Below are 25518 nucleotides of genomic sequence, written 5' to 3'. Positions count from 1 at the left end.
TCATTACAGAGGGCTGTGATGGAAGAGTAGTTGCACAATGCAAGATGACTGATAGATCCCCAGCTCTGGGGAAAGATAGTTCCTTGGAAGGAGAAGCATCCCAGTCAATAGGCTGATCAGGGCAGAGTGCCTAAATCAACAAGCTTGTTAAGGACTGGCTGAAGCCAACAGTGTTCACAAGCAGTGAGGACAAAAAATGCACCTGAGTCCTGAGTTTGTCTTCAAGAAGTTTTGCACTGATGAGTAAAAAACTCTCCTTTGCTGTCATGTGGGTGACCAACTCAATAGCCTAGTGTCACTCAGGTTCATTCTAGCTCACTTTCTCCAGTCCACTGAGTCTTTGATAATTTTCTGCAAAAATGGATCAGTTTCAAGAGGAAAGAACTGCAAGAGCTGTCTACCAGAGCCACATTTGATGCTGGCAGTGTGGCTGGTGCTGGGCAGAGCAGAACAGCAGGCAAGTGTCTTTGCATAAGCTGAGAGCCTGGCTGAAAGGACATCTATGTAATTGTCTTTTTGACTGTGTTTGAATCAGGGGACTGGCAAGTGCTTCATGTTGAAATAAAGTTGGGTTGTGCGTAACACCCTCTCTGTGCTGCTGCTGGAAGGGAAATCTGGAAATACAAGCCAGAAAGAAACTTTGGCCCTCTCCCAATGTGGACAAAGATCTCAAATCTTGCAGTTCAGATGTAGTTATTGAAAATCTTTATTTCATATCATTGCCCTTACTGCCATAGCCCAGTGCTGAGTCACTTGATACCAGCAAGATTTCTTTTCTAGTAACAGATTACTCAATATAATGAAAAGAAAACTGTTTCTTCCAGACAGGTAATGGCATTTAGTAACTGTTTGACTCAACATAAACCCAGGGCCAAAAAAGGACTTTGAAGCTCAATCTGTCCCAGAGCTGTAAGTGTCAGCAGAGAAGTGTGCTTATTGTCGTGTCCTTCAGGAGGACACCACTTGACACTCCACTGCACGTGGGAGGCAGTTCTGGCTGCATTTCAGTGCTCATCCAGCTGTGTTGACTTCAGCCCTGCAGGGTGCAAGAGAAAGTGCTTATTGTTGTAAATTAGCTTCAGAGCTTCCAGTCTGGTTTTGGCACTGGTGAGAAGTCTGACATCCAGTTCATGTAAAATGTGTCCACCTCCATTCCTTCTCTTCACCAGATTATGGACAGAGCCCTGTTACACTTGGATAACTCCTACAACATCCCCAACGTGAGCAGCGTGGGCATTGTTTGCAAGACCAACTTGCCTTCCAACACGGCCTTCCGTGGCTTTGGAGGGCCCCAGGGAATGATGATTGCTGAGTGCTGGATGAACGATCTTGCTCAGAAGTGTGGCCTGCCACCTGAGGAGGTACAGACCCACTGGCACCTTCCAGGCTGGTGCTGCCTTTGAACAAGCTCTGAGAACTGGATCAGCCATACAAAATTTTTAAGCATAAGAACTTCTGCTTCATTTTTGCTGAGCTCCTAGCAGGATCTCAAACTTGTGTGACAGATAAAGTCCAGAATGGATTATCTTCTGTTTAGTTAAATTCCTTGGTAGCCTCAATTTTATTACATCTGCTTTAAGAATAGATATTAAAAAAAAAAGTCCAAAGGCACTAGGTACCTTAATCTTACTGACAATGTGCTCTAAGTCCCAATCTCTGAAAACTCCCAGCCTTAATGTCTTAGTTCCTGTTTTCCCATAAACAGATATATGCTTGTTAATTGTTTTGCTCTGTAGAAAGAGCAAAGAAGTAAATTAGGAACCAGCCCACTTTAGATCTCATCCCTCCTTGCCCGAAGCATTAAACTTGGCCTGTCCTTTCTATGTCTCTTTGGGAAGGTGCGGAAGCTCAATCTCTATCACGAAGGAGACACAACTCATTTTAACCAAAAGCTGGAGGGGTTTACTCTACGAAGATGCTGGGATGAATGTTTGTCCAGCTCCAGCTATCATGCCAGGAAGAAACTGATAGAAGAATTCAACAAGTGAGTGCTCTGGAGCTGTCTTGTTACTGGGTGCGCCTGCTGCCTACTAACTTCTGAAGTTCTCTTAGCAACTCAAGTGCTGTGAAGTCAGACCTTATTATTTGCAGAGTGACTTCTAAAAATTTCTCTTTTTGAAATCCCTTCATGCTCACTGTCTGAGGAAAACTATCAGTGAGCTGGTAGCATAAATAAGGCCGGAATCAGACCTAGCATGGCATGATTTTGTAAGTGAAATGTAGCAAAGAGGAGGGAGTCTCTTAAGTCCAGCTAGGATTTTCACATGACTGACTACCAAGGCAATTTGTTTAGGCTTTGCCCTGCCTTATAATCTTTTTTAGTTGGCTTGTGTATACAACTGAACAGTTAATAGTATGGACAACTGCTTCTATAATGCTTGGGGAAAGCATCTTCAGTTGGAATTTCTTCTTGTTGGAACCCATGAAGAAAGACATTCCTTAATACAAATTAGTGATTAACTCTGTCTATATCACAGTTAGGTATTTAATTTCTATTTGATACGCAGTCAGAGGGAAGCACAGTATTGTTTTGTGGTAAAAGGCACCTGGGTATACCAATAACGTTCTTTCCTTGCAGGCAGAACCGCTGGAAGAAGAGAGGGATGTGCATCATTCCTACCAAATTTGGCATCAGTTTCACTGTCCCATTTCTGAACCAGGTCGGTAAATATCATTTGACTTTTTGCTAGAGAAGCTGCATTTATGCTGCCTCCCCCAGGCCTTCCTCCATTTGTACCAAACTGGAGCTTCTGGAAGTAATAAATTAGTTAAGAGCAAGCATTTTTTAAGCCAGAATGAGCAGCACAACAGTTACCAGTTTATACTGCCCAAAAGACACCACAACATAGCTACATTTCCATGGTACTGTGTTAGGTTAATTTCCCTGCCTTTCTTGATAGTAGAAACACTGCTCCTGTGTTTGAGCTGATTTGATGGACTGTCAGCAGTGTTGGCAATTTCAGGTGAAGAGTGCATCTGTGTTTCACAGGGGCAGGATTGGATTACTTCACCTGCTTTCTGAGCTGAAAATACTGACTGGGGTTTGTTATGCCTTTGGAACTTCCAGTGAGTTGGTGGGACTAAACCAAACTCACCTCAAGTGTAAACAAGTGGCTTTAGTTGCACCAAAGAACAACCTTAGTCTGGTTCTGAATGAATTCTCTCTGTAGCCTGCTAAGTACTCCACTAGTTAATTTATGATGATTAATGTTCCCTGTTGTAGGCTGGAGCTCTGGTCCATGTGTATACAGATGGCTCTGTGTTACTTACACATGGGGGGACTGAGATGGGTCAAGGACTTCACACCAAAATGATTCAGGTAATAATGAGTTTGGGCTTAACTGCATAAGACATCTTTTCAGGAGAATTACTCTCCCTACAGTATTGCCTCAGGCAGCTTGACACTTCCTCTGTGTGCATGCAGAGGGTAAAAAATCATGACTAATTCCTCTTCGTTGTTTCAGCAGCAGTGCGAGATTTCCAGAGTATTATCACAATTGAGAATTAGAATTAGATTCTTCATCATCTTAAATCTCATTATGTTGATAATGCAGGTTATGCTTACAGTTTATCTTCTCTGGCAATTTCATTTCGCCCTATAAAGGTACAGTTTACATCCATTTTATATGAAAATTAGTGGTATTGCAAACATAGATATCTGCATATGCTAGTGCCTTTGTAGTTAAAAAGGCTTAAGGGAGCAGGAAAATGAAAGGAAAATCTCATAGGGCTACTGATCTTCTGATTCTTTTAATTGTTGAGACAAGAATTTAGTCTCACAATAGTGCAGTGAATGTCATTGTGGCAGAAATGTAGGTGCTCACAGGCATTCAGTCTGTGAAATGCAAATGTAACAATGTTCTGGCTAGTTCTCAGCCACAAACAACTCGGCCTGCAGGAAAAATGAAGTTCATGGTGGGAGAGGGTAGAGGTTTCACTGTGGGTCCTGGCAGTGCAAGCAATGACTGGCAATGCTCATGGATAAAAAGTGCTGCTTACCAATTGTTTATCTTTGCTCCACAGGTTGCTAGCAGGTCCCTGGGAGTCCCCACCTCCAAAATTTACATCAGTGAGACCAGCACAAACACTGTCCCCAATACCTCCCCGACAGCTGCTTCAGTCAGCGCGGATATCAATGGAATGGCCGTCCATGTATGGAAGCTGAGTTATTGAAAGGAGCGGGTCACAAGAGAGGGCTCCGGAGCATGAAAAGATGTCCTGTATTTATTTGTTGCTTAAGGAAAACAACCATCAAAAGGCAGCTCCAGTCTAAGGATGCCTCATAACTTCTTTACCTGTTATAGCTACCAGTGGCACTAGATTGTGAATGACTTTATTTTTTTGAGTTATTCAAAACTCTCCTTCAGTCCTTTGGTAGCTCTAAAAATAGAGTATTTGGGATTGCTTGAAATGAGCAGAACAAAGCATCCATTTAAATAGCCAGCTTCTAAGTAATTAATGCAGCCTTATCTATAACAAATGTATTTTGCTGCATGTGTTAATAGCAAATGGTTTGAGAGCTGTGCTCCACAAGCTCTAAGTGTTGATCAGCTCAGAGCAAATGTTGTGCTATAGCAATGGCATGGTCGTGGCTGTCTGCCATGGTGGAGTTACCAATACATATATTTGCTGGGTATGTGGCTTTTCCATTCTAGAAGAACAACTTAGCACTGGCCATTCTCAGTTTAAAAGAGAAAGGGAAGTGTAACCTGTAAAGTAAAATCATCAGGCTGTTTTTATTTTCTGCATGGCTTATCTGAGTAAGTTGAATTTTGGGAAGAATTTTTTTTTTTCCAGTGTTAAAGGATCATCTTGTAAGCTATGCTGAGCTGTCCTGTACAGACTTGGTACAGGTAAAGTTGATGTATAAATGAGTGGACTTCTTATATTTTGTGTCATGGTCCAGAAAGTTCTGTGCTGAATTTGGGATTTCTTTCTGCTATCAACACAGCCTATCTCCTTTAAAATCCTTTTCAGGAAACATTTCTTCCTATGCAGCAGGACATTTGTTAGTGAACTTTGTTTCTTTTTATGATTTGCCAAAGTCCTAAAGGCAACACTGATTTAAATAGAAGGTTCTTTGAAACTCTTATAGGGCTCTTAATACGATAAGCTGGCTATTCAAATCTTAAAATATTTCTTCTCTCTCTCTTTGTTTCTAGAACGCCTGTCAGACTATCTTAAAAAGACTTGAGCCTATCAAACAGGCTAATCCCAAAGGATCCTGGGAAGACTGGGTAAGCTGTCACGAGACAAGTGGACATTGTCAGAGATTGTTTTAACCATGTGTGCAGATGTGTCCTCCAGGCCTTCTGCATCTTGCTAGCACAGGTTTGAGCACAGACAGTGAAACACAACACCTGGCACGGATTTCCCAGTAATTAAAGCTTGCAAGAGGGCATCCCCAAGACATCCATTATTACTGTAATCCTGAGATTTCCCCAAATTTTGGGGCCTGCCTAGGACAAACTTCATCAAACAAAAGTCTTGAGTGGTTATATGTATCTTTCTAGTCAGGCTACAGTCTTGGACAGAAGGAAACCTGATTTTTAATGAAGGGATTCTGTAGCATAGACAACTCTTGCTGAGCTGCCATTCAGCCCCTGTAGTGCTCCTTGCCTGCAATATCTCTGTATCCACAATGAGAAGAGATGGGTGGGCTGTAAGGCTCTCTTCAGATCCAAGCTCTGCTCTTCATCAGACTTGAAACTCTTCAAGTTTCAACATCAGTTTTGACTTTGGTTTGGAAGTCAGGATAGAATTTCCCTCACTGAAGTCAAGATGACCTGTCAATTTAACCTTTGTCTCTAAGGCTAAAAGTCTAACCTGTAGCTGAGAGATGAACAAACAAAAGCAGGTCTCATCCTCTGCCAATGGTTCAAGTTCTGCCCTTGGTAGCTGCTGACGGGGCTATTTGGGGGAGTAGCTGCAATCATGCTGTTTGGCAGTGCTGGAGCTGGGTAGTGTGACAGCTGTCTGTCACTGGACATTTTCTACTTGAGGCTTCCTGAAAATGTTTTTGTGCAGTTATGTTGAAGGGTCTGGTTGTACAATCACTGTTTTTGAACTCTTGTTCACTTTGCCAGATTAAAACCGCCTACGAGAGCTGTGTCAGCCTGTCAGCCACGGGGTTTTATAGGTGAGTGAAAATTCACACTGCAGAGGCACTGACTTGATTGCATGGATTGCATCCAGGGAAATTCTGGGAGGATTTACAGCCCCCAGCCCCCTGTCACTGCTCTAAATTAAAGCTGCGTTCCCTCTCCTACCTACAAGTGGTAAGCTGAGGTTAACAGTCTCCTGGCTGGTGAGAATCGATTCCTGTTGGAGCACAGCTCTGAGGACAAGAAAACCTGGAGTAGATCTAACTTCATTCCAGCTGACCTTGGTCTGAAGAGGCATAAATGAAATCAGAGCTTTGCCTGGGGCTCTGCTCTGTGTCAGCCTTGTGACCTAGTTTTGCACTAGAACCACCATGCAGTATAAGAGGGGTTGTCCTTGAGGAAAATCCTCTCTCTTATGGCATGAGCAGATACCAGTGTTTCCAGATTTGTTCTCCCACTTCAGACTCTTGCTGGGCCCTGTGTAGCTCTGAAATGAGGCACTTCTCATAATCAGCTTTACTGCTGGAGGAAAGCAGAGATCCATCTTCTTTAAGGCAGAGGGGTTGACATAAATAAATAAATAAACACAGTGTTGAGAAGAACCTATTTAGAACTAAAATACACTATGAGTTCATTTCTTTTGCATGTCTGAAATGTATTTTTTCTCTTAACCAAGTGACTTGTCAGTTTTTTAATAAACCTTCAGATAAAGTATAAGTAGCCAGATACAAAGTTTGCCATGAACTGTGCTTAAAATCAATTCTTAGCTTAACAGAGATTTTGCTTCAGCTTGACTATGTTCTGAAATTTAATGGCCCTAAAGAAATGCTCAACTGCACTCTAAAAGCAATGGATTTGCTACTAGGTTGGTGAGAATGAGTTTATAACAGTCATCACAAGCCCTGAGATTCATGGGAAGATAAACACCGCTAAAGCAGTTTGATAGTTTCAATCAAGTTTTGGAATACAGAGCAGATTTAGCAAATTTCTATTTATAGTTGTTTACAGTTTTCCTTTCTGCATGGGCTTGACAGAAGGAATAAAACAAAAGTGAATGAGAATTTTGATAAGTTGCAATGTAGTTGTATTTGATTTTTTCACGTAATGAAATGTGTGGTTTTGTTTCTTTTTGTATCAAGGATTCCTGACCTTGGCTACAACTTCAAAAAGAACGAAGGGAAACCATTCTCCTACTTCAGTTATGGCGTTGCTTGCTCTGAGGTTGAGATAGATTGCCTGACAGGTGACCACAAGGTGAGGGGTCAACAGTGAAACAGCTCTCTGTGTTTTGGTGAAGGGAACATCCATGGGGAGTTAGAACAAATACTGGGTGTCAGCTCATTCCTGGCTCTGTCATTGGTCTGGTGTGACCTTCAGCAAACGTCTTAACTCCTCTGTTCCACGGTGCAGCAATCCATAAAGCGTAATAAAACAATAAACCCTGTGGGGATTTGGGGCTTAATGAATGATTGCAAAAGTTACTGGATTTGCTTGAGTAAGAGATAGCAGCATTGTGTTGGCACAAAAGTACAGAAACATCCTGGAATTGAGTTAATCATTAAAATAACACTGAAGGCTTGAAGGCTTCTGGAAAGAAAGGAAAGAAAAAAAAAAAAAAAAAAAAAGAAGAAAAAATTATCATCAGAATCGACCTAGCTGGTTATGCTCAGGTACAGACCAGCATCTTGGAATTAATATTAACTGGGCCCATTGAACCTCTAGGGAAAACTGCAGTGAGTTCCTCTGATTTACTTTTGGGGTGAACTCAGATTAAAAGTCAGTATGAGGAGTTCATCTGAGATAAGATTATAGAACACTGTCCAAGCATGGGATACTGTTTGGATACTCCTCCTCACATGAGACCACGGTGTATCAGTTTCAGTGACCTGTGTTGCTTTACCCTTTATTCCTGTGTTTTAGAACATTCGCACAGACATTGTTATGGATGTTGGTACCAGTCTGAACCCAGCCATAGATATAGGACAGGTAAGTGAAAAAGTGTTGCTATTTCCATCATGTTAAAGCAATCACACTGCTCTCTGGTTTTTCTATTTATTATCCCTCTCCAGGCTGCGCCTTTGCAAACACCACCTTTTAAACTTGGCGCAGAATTACATAGGGGAATTCTGTTATATTCTGTTAGGGTTTGGGGTTTTTTGGCTTGGATATTAAGACTACAGGATATTGTCCAGTTACCACTCCAGTGATGTCTTTCAGGCTAAATCCCACACCTGATATTTATACTTCTATCTGTCAATATTAAGTTTATTTAATTTAGTGAAAATTCTCCTGTGACTAAGGAGTGTGGCGGACTGTCCTCCAGCTGCTGCTGTGTAAAGTCCTCAACAGGAAGTTGGACCAGGTACTTATCTTGTGAAGTCCTTGGGCAGGCACAAGATTACTTCAAAATTTTGTGCAGTAGTAATCACAATATCTCTTAGCAGATAAAGGTAAAAAACACAGGGTTGTTTGACAGACCAAGAGATGAATTGTTAGACATATGCTTATCTAGCCATCTTAGCTCCCTGGCTAACTCTAGATGTTGATACGGTGTAACTCTAATGAAACTGCTGCAGGATTTGGGATGACAGGAGAGCATGAGTTGCAGAGCTCTGCTACAGCTAAAATGAAAGCTCCTTGAAAGTGACAGTTTTTCTGAAAGAGATTTTTTTTTTGGTAGTGTCCAAGGGGAGAAAGAGATTTTCTGTCTTTGCAGCTTGTCACTTTAGGTTTGGGAGTTGAGAGATGGGCTAAATGGAGCCTGTCAAAGTGGTCTTAAATTCCTGTGTCCTTCCATGAATTGCTGCAGAGGATCTGGGGGCATAAAAGAGAAAGGATGTGGCCTGAGTGCAGGAACACTAGTACACAGAGATGGGTCAATGAATGCTTGTGCCAAATCTTTAGACTGCTCTGGCTGTCAAATATCTCAGTGGGCACAGAGAGCAGAGCTGCTTTGTGCAGGGCTGTTCAAGCACATCCTGCTCTCATAATGTTTTTTTCTCCTAAAATTCACAGTAGAAAAAATACGTGAAGAAGTTTTTTAGTACTTAAATTGATATGGGAGTGTTTTTGCAGGTGTCTGTGCTGGTGACCTGATAATACTTAGCAGCACTTCAGAAATAGTTTATACTGAAATAGAAAGCATGAAATAGTTTGTCTTCAGATGTTTCATCTTTAGTCCTTTTAGTCTACTTGTCCTTTGAATTATCAGGTTCAACTCATTCAGTGTTCACCTGCCTGGGAAGAAATCAGTATTTTATAACTGATTTTTATTTTTTTTCTGTTGCTTCATCAGAAAATTCCTGTCCTGTGTTTACAGAAAATCTGTTTGCGTGTATTTGTAAATTGCTTCACCTCCCAGGGAAATGCAGCCACATTTATGTGGGAACACAGGGATTGTGCAAAGATTGTACCCAGCAGAAGGGACAAGGACTTAGAGATAAAAAGCAGGATCTGACTCAGGTGGGGAGGGTTGAAAACCCTGGTGGATGTCATAACTGTTTGTCCTTGTGCAGGGAAGAAGAACAACGACAAAGGGAATGTAACCTTGTTTGGATGTGTTTGTAGATAGAAGGAGCATTTGTCCAGGGCATTGGGCTCTTCACCATGGAGGAGCTGCGCTACTCTCCTGAAGGGAACTTGTACACTCGAGGGCCTGGCATGTACAAAATCCCGGCATTTGGAGACATCCCAACAGAATTCTATGTGTCTCTTCTCCGGGACTGCCCCAATAGCAAGGCAGTTTACTCATCCAAGGTACGCCTGTGACATCTGTTTGCCTCTTACTGTCCCATAACACTGCGAAGCTGAGTGGGATGAAGTAATGATTCTGTGTGTCTAAACAGTTCATCTCATTATGCTGTGGTTACTCTGAGGGCAGGATGTTTTTCTGTTTCTTATCAGAAATGTGTGTACTGTCCTTTCTAGTTAGGAAGAACTGAAATAACCTGCACATTGCTACTGTGATTGTCCATTAGACAGAAATGAAGTGGCTTTGCTGTGTCAGAAAGCTTGTGTTTTCTTCCTGTTTCTTCTTTAATTGGACTGAGGGTTGTTTTAGCTCAGTCTTTCCTCACTGTTCCCACCTGGCACACTGGAAGCTGTTTTAGCTTCATGTTTCCTCACTGAGCACATCTGGTAGACTGAGGTTCCCATCTGGAAGGCAAAGCCTCACTCTTGCTTGTGCTCTGTCTAGGCTGTGGGAGAGCCACCTCTGTTCCTGTCTGCCTCAGTGTTTTATGCCATTAAAGATGCCATCTACTCAGCAAGGAAGGACTCTGGTCTGACGGAGGCATTCAGGCTGGACAGCCCTGCCACCCCAGAGAGGATCCGCAATGCTTGCGTGGACATCTTCACCAAAATGGTAACAGCCCCTGGTCTCACAGTCTGCTCCCTGGCCAGCCTGTCCCACAGGGAGTGTGCCTGGAAGTCACAGGGGCCCGGGGCTGGGATTAGGGCAGGATGGGGAGGCTGTGTCCCTGCTTCACTAGATGGGTTTTGTTTTGTGGGTGTTACCCTTCATTTAACCTGCCACCAGCTGAGAGCCAAATCCGCAGCCCAGTACTGCTAAGGCTCCCACTGCAGGAAGGGCTGCTGTGCAGTACCTTTGAAATTCAGTCCATTCCATTCTCCAAGTGTTGTCTGTGGAACAAAGGCACTGACTGCTTGTCCTGATGCTCCTGACTATCATCTCTCAAAGAATCATCACATATGGTGAGGGCCATGCTGTGATTTAGTGGTGTCCCTCAGAAAGGGAGGGAGAGAAAGGCAGTCCTTCAAATACTCCTTTCTTCTCAATGTTATGGCCACAGAAGTCTCCTTAGAGGCTGTGGACTTGTACTGAAGGAGTGCAGGAGTTATCCCTGTCATTGGCTCCTCATGGGCTCCTCCTCTATCATAGTGTTGTCACAGGGCTCTGTAAGAGTTGACCATCAGGTCTCTATCAGAAGTGCCATGAGACAAACATCTCTGTGTTTGGAAAAACTGGGATAGGAGCTCCTATCATCACATGTACAAAGTCCCCCACCTCAAAAGCAGCACGGTGGGACATGCTGAACCCTGGACAGGACCCTCATTTGTTGCTAATTCAATTATTTTTTTCTCTTTACAGTGCCCTTCTGCTGAGCCAGGGACCTTTAAGCCATGGTGTGTGCGTGTGTAAGAGGAAAGTTTGAGGAGCAAACTCTGCTGAAACTGAGCTTACACCAGAGGAACCACAAGGCAGCAGGACTATGATGGAGAAAAAAAATATCTGTGTTCATGTGGCTCACCCACTGGTTCATGGAGCTTTCACATTTAATTGTCCAATCATTGTTTTCTCTGCGAGAGGGAATTGCTGCCAGATTATAGCTGTGATGTAAATTCAAATTAAGTGGAAGGTGATGTTATCCAGGTGTAATTGAAAAATCTTATAGGTTTCCTATAAAATTGCTGCAAGGACGCTTCTTAACAGCCAATGTGAAATAGCAAGGTGGTTGTTTCTTCTTTTTCCTGCTAAAGGGAAAAGATGTATCACCTTGTGATGCTATGCCAAAAAGGACTTAAATGTGTTGAGCCCAGACACAGAGCCCTCTAGCTAAGATGGGGAAGGTGTAAGAGGTGCTGAGGGCTGGACCCTGCCGTGTCCCCTCTGCACACAATGCCAGGTACATCCTAGAGGGAGATGAGCAGGACTTTTGATGTTGGCTAATGAAGATGGTCTTACCTGTGTAACAAAAGTGTTCCAGAGGAAAAGGCTAAAATGTGACCAATAACTGATTTACGCCAAGTTCAATGACGGTTGCTTTGTCCGCACCTGGGCTTTAACGAGATCTTAGTTCAAGTGCTACCTTGTCTTCTCTGATTAAAGATAAAAACTAAATATACCAAGAGGACTTCCAGCAAGATGCTGCTTTGTTTGACCCACTCTTTTCCCATCCCACACCTTTGCATCTTTCCCCATCCTTTAAATAAGAAAGGACATCAGAGACCTTGGAGTAACAGAGAAATTCGCTCATCGATGTTCCCAAGGCAATTTATACCAGCCTTAGCAAGGGGTACGAGGAGGTTGGACACAGCTGGGGATTAGCTGGCTCTGGGTGCCCTCTAGGATCAATCCCTTGCTGTCATGGCTTGCCTTCTTTCCAAGAGAACTCTTAGTTTTGCTGAATGTAAGAGAATGGGTACATTTTGCCACAGGGACTGCTTGTCTAAAAAATGTGCTGTGTGATGACCTGGTGTCACTTGGATTGAGTATATTTTTCATGTTGCATTTAGTGCTGGGCATCCCTCCTGACAGGTTTTGTCACTGTCAGATTCAACACTGGTGCACCATGTTATCTCTAGATGGTGTCAGCCATGTACTGTGCCTGCTTATCATTTGCAAACTTTTATCTGTTTCTCTGGCCCACAGCTTTATTAAAATGTCCTTTTTCTCTTTGCACTCCCAGGGCCATCAAAAAATACGGTGCAAGAGGATGTAAGTCCTTATATAAAATTTTGCTCACATACAAACTTCTAAAAGTTGGCCTCCTGCTTCAGTGTGAAATTTTTTTAAGCACTCCAGGGTATACTGCTTGGAAAGGTGTAGGTTTATTTCTCAACTTAAATGTTATGGATCTACCATCTAGAAGAAGGGAATTTGTGTATGTGAGTTGCAGGAAGTATTTTGTGCCTGTTGAGCTTGCTATGTAATTGTTTTACTAATTGAAATACGATATTGGTGTTTCTTAAGCTCTGAGGTACTGGGCAAGAACACGTTTTTGTTTTCTCCTGAAAGTTGGTAATATGTAAAAAACCTCTCAGAGAAGAAAACGTGATAATTTATGTGAAAGAACAGCTTTTGGAGCCCGTGTATCCACATTCATGGGTGACCAGGGAGGGATGCAAAACACAAAGTCTGTAAGGTAGATTGGTATCAGCTCTGTTTCTGTGAATTCCACCTCGTGAGATTGCTGGACATGCTCACTCAGATCAGGGTGAGAAATACAAAGGTAATGTGTGTTAATGCAGAGCATGGGGAAACACAGACAGAGTGGGATATCAAGGAGCTCCCAGTGTTGTTCCACGGGAAAGTGGCAACTGTTCACGATAGGCCTGCTGCCTGTGAGAGTCCTGGGACATGGTGGGATGTCACCAGCAGGATGAGTAGGTGCTCTTTCTCCCCCTGGTTCTGGAATTTTCATCATTTCATGATGGGTTTGTGAGTATCTCACACAGTCACAGTGACTGCCTGGTCAGGTGAAATTTTTTTAAATTAGATGTATCAAGTCTCTGTTTTGCTATTTGCTTTGTGAGTTAATTGGAAGTGTATTTGCCAAGTTTTGTGTACATGCCGTGGTCAGAGCAGGCTGTTCAGAGCAGACCTGTAGGGCCAGTTTTGCTGCAGCACCAATGAGCCACTCTCTTCCAGGCACCAGCCCTGGCCCTCATGCCCAGCCCAGCTTGGGGCCCTCTTGATTCCCTTGCTCAGCTGATGGAGGGAGGGAACACCTTCCTTTTGGGGTGCACTGGAATTGGATGTTAATTATATCAAACCCATGGGGAGGGCAATGGTATAAAACCAGGGTTGCAAAACACTGGTTTTGAGGGTGTAGGGAAAAGGGAAGCTTGGAGGCTAATAGGAATTTGCAGAAAGATCATTGTAATATCTGCCTATGCTGTGGGACTCTAAGGAAGACGAAGCTGAAGTTTTCGTGTCACCTCTCAATGTCTGAACATTTCATACATTGCTTTCCCGTGGAACTAAATGGCAGGCACCTTAGGAAAGGACTGGGACCTGCTGGGGAGGCTGGCTGGAAGACAAGATTGCTGACTTGAGGTGTGCTCTGCACTACAAAGCTGTGGGGGAGCAGCTCTCCTGCCCTGAGTGCACAGCACTGTCCCCTGTCAGGTGCTGTGTCCCATCTCCTCACACACATCTTGCTGTGTGGGGTCTCAGCTCTCCATCACTGGAGGGAAAGCTACTCATGAAGAGAAAAATGTTCCTTTTCTAGTACTTTCCAGTGAAATAGAGCATGGATGCAAAACTCTACTTTAATGACATATAATTGGAAATTTGCTGCTTTTCTACTTCCAGAAGTCTATCCTCAGAAGAGGAACTATGCCATCTTGCTAGACTGTAAAGTACTGCACACAATAACGGCACTTAAATAGTAATTACTGCAGCTGGAGGGTTTGTGGGAGTGTGAAAGGAGCCCAGCTGATCGGATGTCTTAATGCCATTAGTTGCATGGCCCTCTGTGAGAGAGGGAGGCCAAGGTTCTGGTAATTGTTTTAGGTCAGTTCTAACTCAACAGTTTTCACCATCATTCTTTAATGAGCATTGTCAAACTGGAATCATGAATGTATGTGGAATTCTCTGTGAATGTCACAACATTGCAAAATAAAGCTGCTAAATACTCTGGAAACAAGTATGCTATGGTAAGAGTCTGTCAGGATTTGAAATCTAGACAAATTCAGCTCATCCTTGTGTTTGTTTGATGAAGATGGACCCTTCCCAGGGGCTGTGAGTCAGATCAGCTCAGTGACCAAAGCTGGGAGAGGGCGGGTGGTTGCTCTGGGCTGCCCAGCTGGATGAAACAGCGAGCCAGCTGGAGAGACTGGGCCTGTGTCTGGCCACGCTGGCAGCCAAGTCCAAAAGAAAGCAGAGTCAGTCCTCACGCTTCTCTGCCAGCAGGAGCTTGTAGTAGCCACATCCTGTTTTCCATTGCAGCACAGTGGTGCATTCTGATGCTTCTAGCTGCCTCCACAGGGCCCAGCAGTTGCCAATACAAGGTGGAAGGCAGTCTGTCTGATGCTGTGGGTGGTACCTGGTCCACACTGACACTTCCTTGTCTCAGGGCTAGTGCACTGAGCTGAAAGCTGGCCTTGGCCCATTGGAGTCAGCCCTGGAGGGAGGGGAGGCAAACTCTAAACCTGTGAATGGAGCAAGCATCGGATCCCATTGCCAGGGCCCACTTGAGCCCAAACACGTGGGAGATGAGGCTGTAAAACAGGAACAATTCACACAGAACAGATAAGACCAAGCAATGGGCCAGGCCTGACCTTCCCTGAGCATGAAAAGACTGGGAACACTGCCAGTGGTTCCCCAGGAGGGTGTGCCACCCTGTGTCAGATCTCAGCCTCCAGGTGATATGCTCCTTTGGGAGTGCTCCTTGTACCTGTGTCAGGAGACTTGTCATGAAGAAGCCATTGCCAAACCTCTTGGATCAACATGGAGCCCAGAATAGGAAATGTCAGTGTGGGCACAGCACAGGTGATGCTGCTGTGGTTTGCAGCAGGTCCACTCCACCCCACCCCAAACTGCTCAGTTTAACCCATCACAATTCAGTTCATGCAGTTTTCCAAGTCCCAGTGCCACAAGTTTCCCTAGTGCCTGCTCTGACCAGGATATGTTTAAACACAATATGTCTTCTTATGTTTAAATACGATTCAACCATCTTGATCCCCCGTCCCCGGCAGTGGTCTGTCTTGGCTCTCTGATGAGTCTTTTGGGCTGTGACATGGAAAACCTCACTGCAAGCAGCTGGGAAGCAAAGGCCTGTCAGTATCTTGAAGCACTTGCTTTTGGATTAGTGCTCCCTGAAGCAGTTCCTCCATGCAGGCTATTTCTCCCAGGTCTATGCGGTGATGGGGTGCTCTGACAGGAAACTGCTAGGAAACAGGAAAGCAGCAAGGTCCCCACGGTAGAAATGAGACAGCTGCTTCTTCTGCTGGGCAGACAGCTCGCTGAACAGCTGCTCTGACAACCACCTGTAGGTCCGCTGCACTTGGCTGTCAGTGAGCTCGGGGAGGAGGCTGCCTGCAGGCAGTCCAGCCCGCTGCAGCAGGTGGTCCAGTTCCTGCCTGAGGAAGCCAAACATCACCACGTAGTCATACTGGATGAGGCAGGGCTGGCACAGGCTGACCAGTGGTTTCCAAGCCATGCTGCCACTGTGCATTTCACTGTCTAGGACTTCCTGGATGAAGCTGCTGAAGGATGGGCTGCTGCCCATGCCTCGCAGGAATGTGGCGATCAGCCTGTGGAAAGGGTCCCTGATAAAGAGCACTTTGGTGTAAGACCCCAGCATGGCCTTTATCTCCGTCTGCTTGAACTTGCTCAGCTGTGTCTCCTTAGCATGTAGCCGGCGGTAGGGGACTGGCGCTGGCAGTGTCACATTGGCCTCCTCTAGTTTCTGCAGAAGCTGCTGCCATTCCTCCACCCCTGTTGATGGCACTTGGCAGTACAGGAGGTCCAGCTTGGTGTTCACCCTCAGACTTGGGAGCAGGGAGGCTCTCTTGACCTGGCTGCTCAGCAGCGTGGTGACTTTGCCTGTTCGGCTGCAGAAAGTTCTCAGTCTCCTCTTCCTGATCTGCTGGACGTGAAGGAAGGTGTCCAGTGGCAAAGTGAAGCCCTTCTTTGCCTTGGGGGCCAAGTCACCTGGGAAACACCATTTGGAGGTGGGGGTGAAGAAAGAACACAGTGCCCTAAGTAGGACCTTCAGCACAGGGTATCGTAGCAGGCTCTTCTCCAGTTATTCCAGTGTGGAAAGGATATAATGTGGACAAATATGGGTAGGAGAGGGGAGACCACCCCTGTCTGGCAAAGAGTTTGGCTTTGCTGGGAAATGGGTTTCTGTCCCCATGAACACATGACATTATGGACACTCAGACCCCCTTTCCCCAAATCACCATGTCTGAGGACTGATCTCAACCACAGATTTATTCCACAGGCCCTGTTCCCCACTAAATCCTAATTTTTGCTTTTAACTCCTTGCTTGCAACTGAACATCTCAGAGGTGAGTTTACCAAAGAGTAAAAAATATTTTGAGACCAGGCAGTAATAAATTAAGTTTGTAGCTACAAATACACGCTATCCTGCAAACCCTTTTGCATCTGTTAGTGGATTGATATCAGCTATCAAATACATCTGAAAGTAAAGGATTATTCTTGTTGGCTCAGGGTGACTTAGGGATCCAAATGACATCACTTCTTGCATCACCCCCATATGTAAATTTTTTCTCTTGTAGATAAAAAGGCAAAAGCAAATAAAAAGCAAAAAGCAAATAGAAGTGAGATGACAAAAAAGCAAATATCAAAGGCAAAAGCAAATGCAAAGACTCTATGAGAGTCTGACTAGTTTCTCAAATTTCAGCTTTGCTTTTTTCTGTCTTCTTATTTTTGATGTGAAAAGGCCATAGTAGGTTTGAATGTGGAAGATTAATGCCTGCCTTGTTAGTTTATTTTCTTTAGCAGCAGCACATCTGCCTCATCTGCTCAGTGCAGACATTTGGCAGCCTTCGGGAGACAGTTTGATGATTTGTTCTGGGTCCACAGGAAGTTAAATATTTGGGGAGGTTCTTGTACAGGGCAGAGAAGCACAGTTAAAATTAGGCAAAGGACATCAGGAACACAGGAAGAAACACAGTGGTGCCTGAAGCGATCCTGAGCGGTTCTTTAACTCACCCAGCCCCAGAACGACAATGTCTGCAAAATCTAGTGATGACTTTGCCCTGGAACGATGGGAACTGGAGCGGAGGGATGCATTTTTAAGGCAAGAAATGCAATAATCATCAACCCCCCTGCCCCTGCTCCCTCCCACCTTCCCAACAGCATTTCACTGTCCTAGCAAAGATTTGGGAATCACCTCCAGCAGCCTGACACCTGTTTTCCCCACCACACCTGAGATCAATGACCCCACTAAGGACATACAGCTGCAGGGCCCCACAGCAAGGGCTTTCTCCACCAACACTGTGCAAAGGGTGTTTTCTGTCCTGTAGGCATTTGCCCACCAAGACCCTCTGGAAGAAGCTCCAGGTCACTTCCCCCGCGGCACAGAATCCCCGTGGTGGCCAGGCCTTACCTCCTTGGCTGTGGGCTGGGGTCTGAAGCAGCCTCCAGCTCAGGAAGGCGGTGATGGCCAGGGCAGCCAAGAGGCCGAGGCGGGGAAGGAAGCGCATTTCTGGGGTGTGCTGGGTGCCGAGTGCTGGTGAGCAACTTGGGACCCGAAGGAAGGGTGTTGGGGAACCTCCTGTGTTTACTTAAACACACTCAGCCAGAGCTGGGTTAAAGTACTGTTTGGGCAGCAGCTCGGCTGGGGGCAGGGAAATGGCCTGAGGCACAGTGGGTGCCTCCTGCCTGCGCTTACAGTGTGAGATTTTGAGGCAGAATCTGCCTTTTTATTCAGTGTCTGTGCCATGTCGGGTGACAGTGCTCCCTATGAGGAACAAGTCCTGCGTCCCTGCTCCTCTGCAGGGTCCTGCAGAGCCACGTGGGGAAAGATGTCCCTGGTCCCCTGATACTCCCTGTTTTTGGCACTCAGTGAGGCTGAACAAGCAAGTGCTGGGCCATGGGTCCTGCCTCTGTGGTGCTGGGAGGTCTTTTAGGCTAGAAACTGTGGCAGGGGAGGTGACACGGTGACAGGGCACAGCCAGTGTCATGTGGCAGGTCCACTGGAAGCACGGAACTGCGGCTTGGGTCCTTTTGCTCTTTAAAATCTGCAACTGCTGCAGAGGCACCAGGCAGCGCAGAAGCCCAAAAAAACGGGGTGTGCTCCCATGCAGGCAGGCAGATGTGCTGCTCCTCCCCTTCCCCAAGGAGCCACCCCGTGTGACGGAAACCCACCTCCCAGGAGTTCTTGAGGGCTGTGCCACGGGTGGATTTGCTGTTCTCTGGACAACCGTGGCTTTCCCAGCAGAGGGTGCTCTGTGCCCGAGGAAGCCCTGCCCACCGCTGGTGGAGGCGAGGGATGTGGGCGCTGTCAGCCCTTCCCCACTGCGGCTTAGGGGATGAACTTCGCAGCTGCCGTGGCCTCATTTGTGCCTTTTAAAGCCTTTCTACAGCGAGGAGGAGATGTTTCCTCCAGGTCTTGTGGCTAGACCCCGCTGCATGTGTCCCTGCAACCTGCCCCCCAAACCTGGGAGAAGCCCGGTACAGCCAGGAGCTGAGGATATGCCGGGGCAGGAGTGAATGGCCGCACTTTGCTTCCCTTCCCAGCAGAAGACTCTCGTTTTCCTTTCAGCTGCAGTGCTGATCTTGCTCCTCCCAGCCCGACAGGTGTTAGGGTGACCAAACTGGTACTCAGCAGTGCTTCTCCTCCCCAGCTCCCAGAGCTGCTCTTGGGCAGCCTCACCTGCGGCCTGGCCACACACCGGAGCTGCAGCCAAAGCCCGCCCAGCTGCCAGCAGAGCCAGCTCCAGTGCAAGGAGGTCCTTTTGATCAAGAGACTGCGGTGAGATTAACAAATAGAAGGGCAGAAGGAGTTCTGCAAGTGCTCTTGGTGTAGGAGGCAGCAGCAGCAGCATGTGCCTTCCTGCACTGAAATTCAGTTCAGCAGGGACTGTCCCAACCACAACCCCAGTGAGCCGAAGTGCAACTGCAGTGGGTAGGGAGAAATGCAGCTGATTTTTATTTACAGTCATAAAGTGAAAGCAAAGTGACATTCTCTGTCTGAAGGGCAGAAAGAAATAGCAGAAAGCCCCATTAGCTTTGCATTGCAAGGAAACAGAACTAACCAAGTTACATCAGGGTTTCACCTCTCTCTCTTCTAACTTGTATCTGCCATTTAAATGGTGATTTTTAAATTAATTTTTTTCTTGCCCCCTGGGATTTCCGTTTAATTTTTTTTGGTGCTGAGAAGTTTTCTCAAGTATCTGTAGACACTGAAACTCACTGCTGGGTTTCCCCTGTTTGCCTTCCATTCACCGCTTAGCAACAGCCAGCAAGGCTGAGACTGCAGTTCTTGGACTGGAAGGCTTCCTGCTATACACTTGTAAGGAGACAGCAGCCTTTTTGGGCACAGAGGCTGAGTCAGGCGTGGAAATGCATTCACATCCTACTGCTTAATGCAGTTGCACAAGGGAATTAGTTGGGCAATTCATATGAAGCTTCCCGTAATTTAGGAAAACCCTCCCTACCATGAATATGAGAAAAAGCCCTTTTTTTTTTACACCAGCAGTAGGATTGCCTGAATAAGGATTTCCAGATTTTCACCCACCAATATCTTGAACAACATTGCCTTGGCCTCCCTTTTTCTCCTCACAGGACACAAACCCTTTGGAGGTATTCTTATATGTTAATAAACATCCTCCTCTTCAGCCTTCCCACATTCCTCCCACTTCCAAATTTTGCAAAGTATTGTCTTGTGTGACCATGACCTGCAGGCACTGATGTGATGGTTCCCCCCCTTGTTCCTCCTCGTGCCTGCCTTGTGGGAATGTGAACTTTGCAAAGTGATGGCAAACACTGCCTCATTTGGTGAGGGATGTTTTTACATTGTGAGGAAAGGAAAAGCGGAGAGGAAACTTTCTTATCCCTCTTCTTGTTTGGAAACTTGCATATGACATCTGTGTCTCACAAGCCAGTTTGGGCCCATCTCTCGCAGAAACATGGGAGCAGTTGGAGGAGGAGCAAGCTTCCCTGCTCCCAGAGCATCATTTAATGTGAAAAGTCTCTGGTCTTTGGGAAGGATGGTTCTGAGAGCAGGGCTGCCAGGCTGCTTGCGGGGGATGCATTGCACTGAGTGGGGAAGGATTCCTTGAAATCAACCCAAAAAGTCAAGGGTGTGAGCGGGTTTTTGTGGCCTCTTCTCCATCGCATCGCTGGATTCCCAGAGCTCCTCTCCGTGTGCCTGTGGAGAACCTTGGCTGCCCGGCTTGCTTTGAGGGTGCGGCACACACCCCATCACCCACCCACAAGGCTACCTTACTCTCAGGGACAAGGTTTAGCACTTTAGTGCATGAGCTGGAGCCTGTGTGTAAGCATCAGCTCCTTCAGTCTCATGATCATTTCCAAATTTGGCCAACTCAGCTGCTTTCTGGTGGGATTTGGGATTTTCTTCACTCTAGCTCCTGCCAGATGTGGGTGAGCCAATCTGCCCAGCACCCTGAGTCCATCTCCATCTCCTCCAGCGCTTGCATTCAGCGCTGCCAGTGTTAGCAGTGGGTTAGGAAGGTGGACATTTGTCCTTGGGCATTGGACAGGGAGCGCCAGGCTGGCTTTGGGCAGGCAGGGAGAAGCCAGAGGCCACAGGGACCGCCCCACGCAGCAGTATCCTGGGACTGAGCAGCACTGGACCAGAAATAGTTATGCAATGCTGATAGGAAAGGAAAGAAAAGCAAGTTCCCATTGCACCCAAGGAGTGGAGCAGGTAGGACAATGTTTGGAGTGCTTGTACAACTCTGGTGCTTCCTGTTTTCCTGCGGGCAGGAGCTGTGATTGTCACTTCTTATTCAGCTCCTCATCCTGGGAGGAAGACAGTATTGGGCTGTCCGGGGGCAGCAGGATGTTTATGTGGCAGGCTGAGTCAAGGTGCTGCTTTTAATACGCCCCAGAGCAGAGTCATTGGGGGAAATGTACATTTTAGATTTGGTTTGTTGTTTTTTTTTTTTAAAAAGACTCATGAACATCCAAAGTGCTTTTGGAATTGGCATCGAGCTGTGTGGCCGAATGCCAGCGCTGAGTGTCATTGTTTTCTAAGGCTATTACATGAGGATTTTACAGGGTGAACTACTGGTAGTTTAGGGAGGATTTGTCTAATTAGTGATGCTATATTGAGAGGCTTTGCTTAATTACTCCATAAGCTGTTAAACTTTGCATTATCTCAGCCAGGCCCACATCAACCAGAGCACATAACGGTGGTGAAGAGAGGACGAGGCAGCAGTGCAGCCTCTGCCATGTACCCATCCAGAGGACCTCTCTCTCCCTGCTTTATTAAGGATAAGGGCATTTTCCTGGAAGGGGGAGCCAAAGGACTGAATGAGACTCAACTTTAAAAAAAATAAGGGGATTACAGCCATTATCTCTCTGCAGTTGCAGATGGGAATCCCATGGAAAAATAGCACGTGTCTGGATCCATGTGTGCAGGGGAAGGATGCTCATCATCATCAAGGTGGCCATCACCTCCATCCTATCATCTGCCATGGGACCAACAGCCATCCATCCCATTGCCTCTATCCCATCACCTGCCATGGGACCAGCAGCCATCCATCCCATCACCTCCATCCCATCACCTCCATCTCATCACTTGCCATGGGACCAGCAGCCATCCATCCCATCACCTCCATCCCATCACCTGCCGTGGGACCAGCAGCCACCGCCTCCATCCCAGCATCTCCTCATGGAGCTTTGTGGTGCCACCTGAACAGCACAGGACCTTTTACCACCGAGTGTTTCTCCAAGCAGATCTCAGTCTTGCTTTGTGTCCCAAGCTCCTCCTGGCCTTCCTCTCTCTTTAGCGCCACATCAGAGAAACCCATAGTGCTCCCAGACAAACCAGGCAAGGCCTCTGGATGTGTGGTAATTTGGAAAATCTAGTCCTTCAGCTTTTCTTTCTCATTTATTTCTTAATGTGAATTTTGTTTCATGCAGACACCTCTGCTCTTTGGACTGTTCTTCCCTTTGGGACCTGAGTAAGAGAGGGATCCTGAAAGAGTTCTCAGGAGCCACTTCGCTACCACCCCCAACATGGGGACAAAGCCTCTGCTTGGCCCACAACTTCACAGAGATGGGAGAGTTTTACTTGGGTGGCCAGAGCAGCATTGCTTGGGACAGCACAGAGGAGATTGGGGTCTGAAACCTCTCAGAATCTCCTGAAAAAGAGCTGCTGGTAGTGAAAAACAGGATGGTGGGAAGAAAACCTCTGTTGTAAAACATCACTCATTGGAACCAGACTTTGATCTCCTGCTGCAGTCCCTGATGGGAAGGAGAGGTGTGGTTGGGAGGAGATGGGCAAAGGAAGAGGGGATCTCATGGGATTTGGGCTTGTGTCTCCTGTGGGTCCTCTGTTCCTGAGCCTCCGCTCTCTCACTGCAAAATGGCTTTGCCAGGCTTCACACCCTGTTCCTGCCCTCTTCTTTGGGGGAGAAGCACTTTTGCTTTGCTACAGCAGCATTTTCCCCTTTTTGTGTAAATTTTTGTGCTGCTGCCTGGTCACATGAGGAAAGCTCTCACATGTGTCTGTTGCTGGACATGGGGGGATGGATTCTCAGGCAGATTTTGAGCCAGGGACTGGCTTTTGCTGATGCTCCTGAAAGCTGAACTTGTCTGAGGGTGCATCCAGGCATCTGCCTGCTGTTCCTGGCCTCTCCCAAGGGAGCTCTGCCCCGTGACACTGCAGGCTATCACATTTTCTTAGTTGCTGGTTGTTTCCATTATTCATACAGCAGCTCTTTAAATATTCAGAGATCTCTTGACTGGTTTTTCAGCAACTTGTGGAGGAGGAGGTGGCAGCATGGCTTGCTGGGGCTACCTCCACACCTGATTTAGTAGGATGCTATTTCTGATGAACAATGTTTTCGGGAACTCTGGAGCCTACAGCCCTGACTCTGCACCAGAAGTGGCAGGGGGAAAAGGGTTTAAGGTCTGTTTGTTTTACTTTTTTGTCCAGACAATAAGCCGGCAAATACTCCCAGGTTGTTTATATTTGGATAAGGCTGCTCGTGTCCTGTGAAAGGAAAATGACACATCTACTACTTCTCCTGGGGAGAGATGGTGTGGGACAAATGGTCTCCTGGCATGGCTGCCAGAAGCCTCTTGATGCCACTTCTGGGATGTGTGGGATGGCCTTGGCACTGTGGCCCAGATGGGGAGGGCATGGCAGGGGCATTGCCTGGTTTTTCTCTGTTGGTGGCATTAGGTTGGGACCAGATGCACAGGAAGGGCAGAGCTTGGTCCCCAGTGCCAGCCCCATGTTGCTGCCTCCTTCTCTCCCACTGGGATGTGGAGCTGTGGACACTGGGAGGTAGCCTCATCAGACTTCCCATCCAGCAAGTTGTTTTTGGAGTCTGTGGGATGTGAACCACAAACTGAAATTCTGCTTTCCTGTGTTCTTCCCAGAAGCTCAGCCCTTCTGGCATGGCACTGCATGGGGGAAAAGACAGGAGGCACTGGGGTTTGGCTGCAGGGCTTTGGGCTGGCTCTGCTCAGCTCCCACCGTCCCTAACCAGGGCATCAGGTGCCTAAACCCCCAAGGACACCCAGCTGGTCGTGCCTGTGTGTCCCCATCTGTTCTGGCTCCCTCTCACCTCCCTGCAATGAATGGGATTTAGCAGCTGCAAACAGGACTGACAGCAACTCTGGGGCTGAGCCAGTGAGGATCAGTGTCCAGCCCCATCCTGGGACTGGCAGAGTGTCCTCCCTCAACACGAGCCTTGTCTGAGCACAAGTGAGCACTGGATTCATTTGGGCTACACCACACGCAGCGTCCCCCTTGTCCTGGGGCTGGGTCTCGTGGGTTTTGGAGCCTCCTGCCATTGTCCAGCTGCATGGAGCTGAGGGATACTCTGCCCTCATCTCCTCTATTCCAACCCTCTCCTGCAAACCAAATGCATACCCTGAGGTGTTTTCACGGGAGCTGGGCAGCCCATCATGGCAAGTCACAACATGCAGGTTCCAAAAACTACCCCAAAACAGTTTTCTTCTTTTCTAAAATTTATTTTTAAATCATTCGCTTTCAGAAAGCACCACCTGCCTGTCCCACAGGGAGCGGTCAGGCAATGGGAAGAATGGGAAGTGAACTCAAGGCACTATGGCCCTGCAGCAGGTCAGGGAAGAGGAATTTTCTTGGCTCACAGAGCCTTGGCAGCTCCTGGGGTGGCTCTGCTGGCTTCACCCTGGGGCAGGTGCTGTGAGAAAGCGCCAGGAACTCGCAGCTTCACTGTAGCCTGTACCTCCAGCTGGGTCCAACACCCCCTTTCTTGATGTCAAAATTGGTCAGAATTTTTCTTTTTTTAAATTTTCTCAGGGTTATTTTTACCTAGAGTGCTCAGCACTTTACCTAAAAGTGAAGAAAAGAGAAACTTCTCTTCCTATTGTTTTTTTCCCCTAGAGTTTTTGAAAGAAGTAAGAGGGGAAGTGGCTTTCCTCCTTCATTCAAAGTTGGCAAATGCAGCCAAAAATGGCCTTCTCCTCCCATTATTTTACTTCTATTGGTAAATCTTGCCTGTTTGTAAATTGGGCATTTCTGCATCTATTTTCATTCTGTGGAAATAACCAGTCCCAAGCCTCTCCTCTCTGATGTTTGTCTCCCCATACATACTGAGGTTCATTTGATTTAAATATTTCCAAACAGGCTGGAGACGAGGGAAGCAGCTTCTTGTCACCTGCAGCACCACACTTCCACAGAGCAAAACCATGATGTTACGAATGAAAAGGCCTGAAAAACTACTTGAGAAGAAAAAATTTGCAAACAAGCAAATCACCATCATTTCACATATAGCCACAATTAAAGAAGCAGCAGATCTGGGAATTGAGGCAGTTTTGGTCTGAAAAAGCCCAAAGGATTTCATCTCCATGTCCTAATCCAGGGCTTAAAATGCAGCAGCTGTTAAAAGTCATGCTCTGGTGCTCCACCTGCCCTGAGTGCTGAATTCAAAAGCAGGCAATGAAACTGAGCTGACAGGCCAGGAAAGCCATGAAATGGAGGACCAGGGATCTCTGTGCCTGAAGGAAAGACCCA

General features: G+C 46.5%; 2 protein-coding genes across 2 annotated transcripts in view; one reads left to right on the top strand and one right to left on the bottom strand.

The window, feature by feature from the left end:
• The window catches only part of XDH (xanthine dehydrogenase), a 51046-nt gene extending 36551 nt beyond the window's left edge, over positions 1-14495 (top strand). Inside the window, exons 26-37 of the mRNA XM_048298722.1 lie at positions 1170-1361; positions 1839-1984; positions 2579-2660; positions 3224-3319; positions 4024-4152; positions 5163-5237; positions 6087-6139; positions 7244-7358; positions 8025-8090; positions 9672-9860; positions 10300-10467; positions 11215-14495. Coding sequence (XP_048154679.1) covers positions 1170-1361; positions 1839-1984; positions 2579-2660; positions 3224-3319; positions 4024-4152; positions 5163-5237; positions 6087-6139; positions 7244-7358; positions 8025-8090; positions 9672-9860; positions 10300-10467; positions 11215-11265 — 1362 coding nt within the window. The 3' untranslated portion in view covers positions 11266-14495. The remainder of the gene's footprint in view (positions 1-1169; positions 1362-1838; positions 1985-2578; positions 2661-3223; positions 3320-4023; positions 4153-5162; positions 5238-6086; positions 6140-7243; positions 7359-8024; positions 8091-9671; positions 9861-10299; positions 10468-11214) is intronic.
• LOC125323600 (carbohydrate sulfotransferase 9-like) lies at positions 14488-18063 on the bottom strand. The gene is made up of 2 exons (XM_048298723.1): positions 17926-18063; positions 14488-16503 (listed from the first exon to the last, which is right to left on the bottom strand). Exons 1-2 carry the CDS (start codon positions 18020-18022, stop codon positions 15704-15706), a joined length of 897 nt encoding a protein of 298 aa, XP_048154680.1. The 5' UTR covers positions 18023-18063; the 3' UTR covers positions 14488-15703.
• Positions 18064-25518: the final 7455 nt, after the last annotated feature.

The sequence above is a fragment of the Corvus hawaiiensis genome, chromosome 3, assembly GCF_020740725.1.
Source record: "Corvus hawaiiensis isolate bCorHaw1 chromosome 3, bCorHaw1.pri.cur, whole genome shotgun sequence".
NCBI classification, from domain to species: domain Eukaryota; kingdom Metazoa; phylum Chordata; class Aves; order Passeriformes; family Corvidae; genus Corvus; species Corvus hawaiiensis.
Note: the sequence above shows the minus strand (reverse complement) of the source record. Positions and strands in the feature narration are given on the sequence as shown.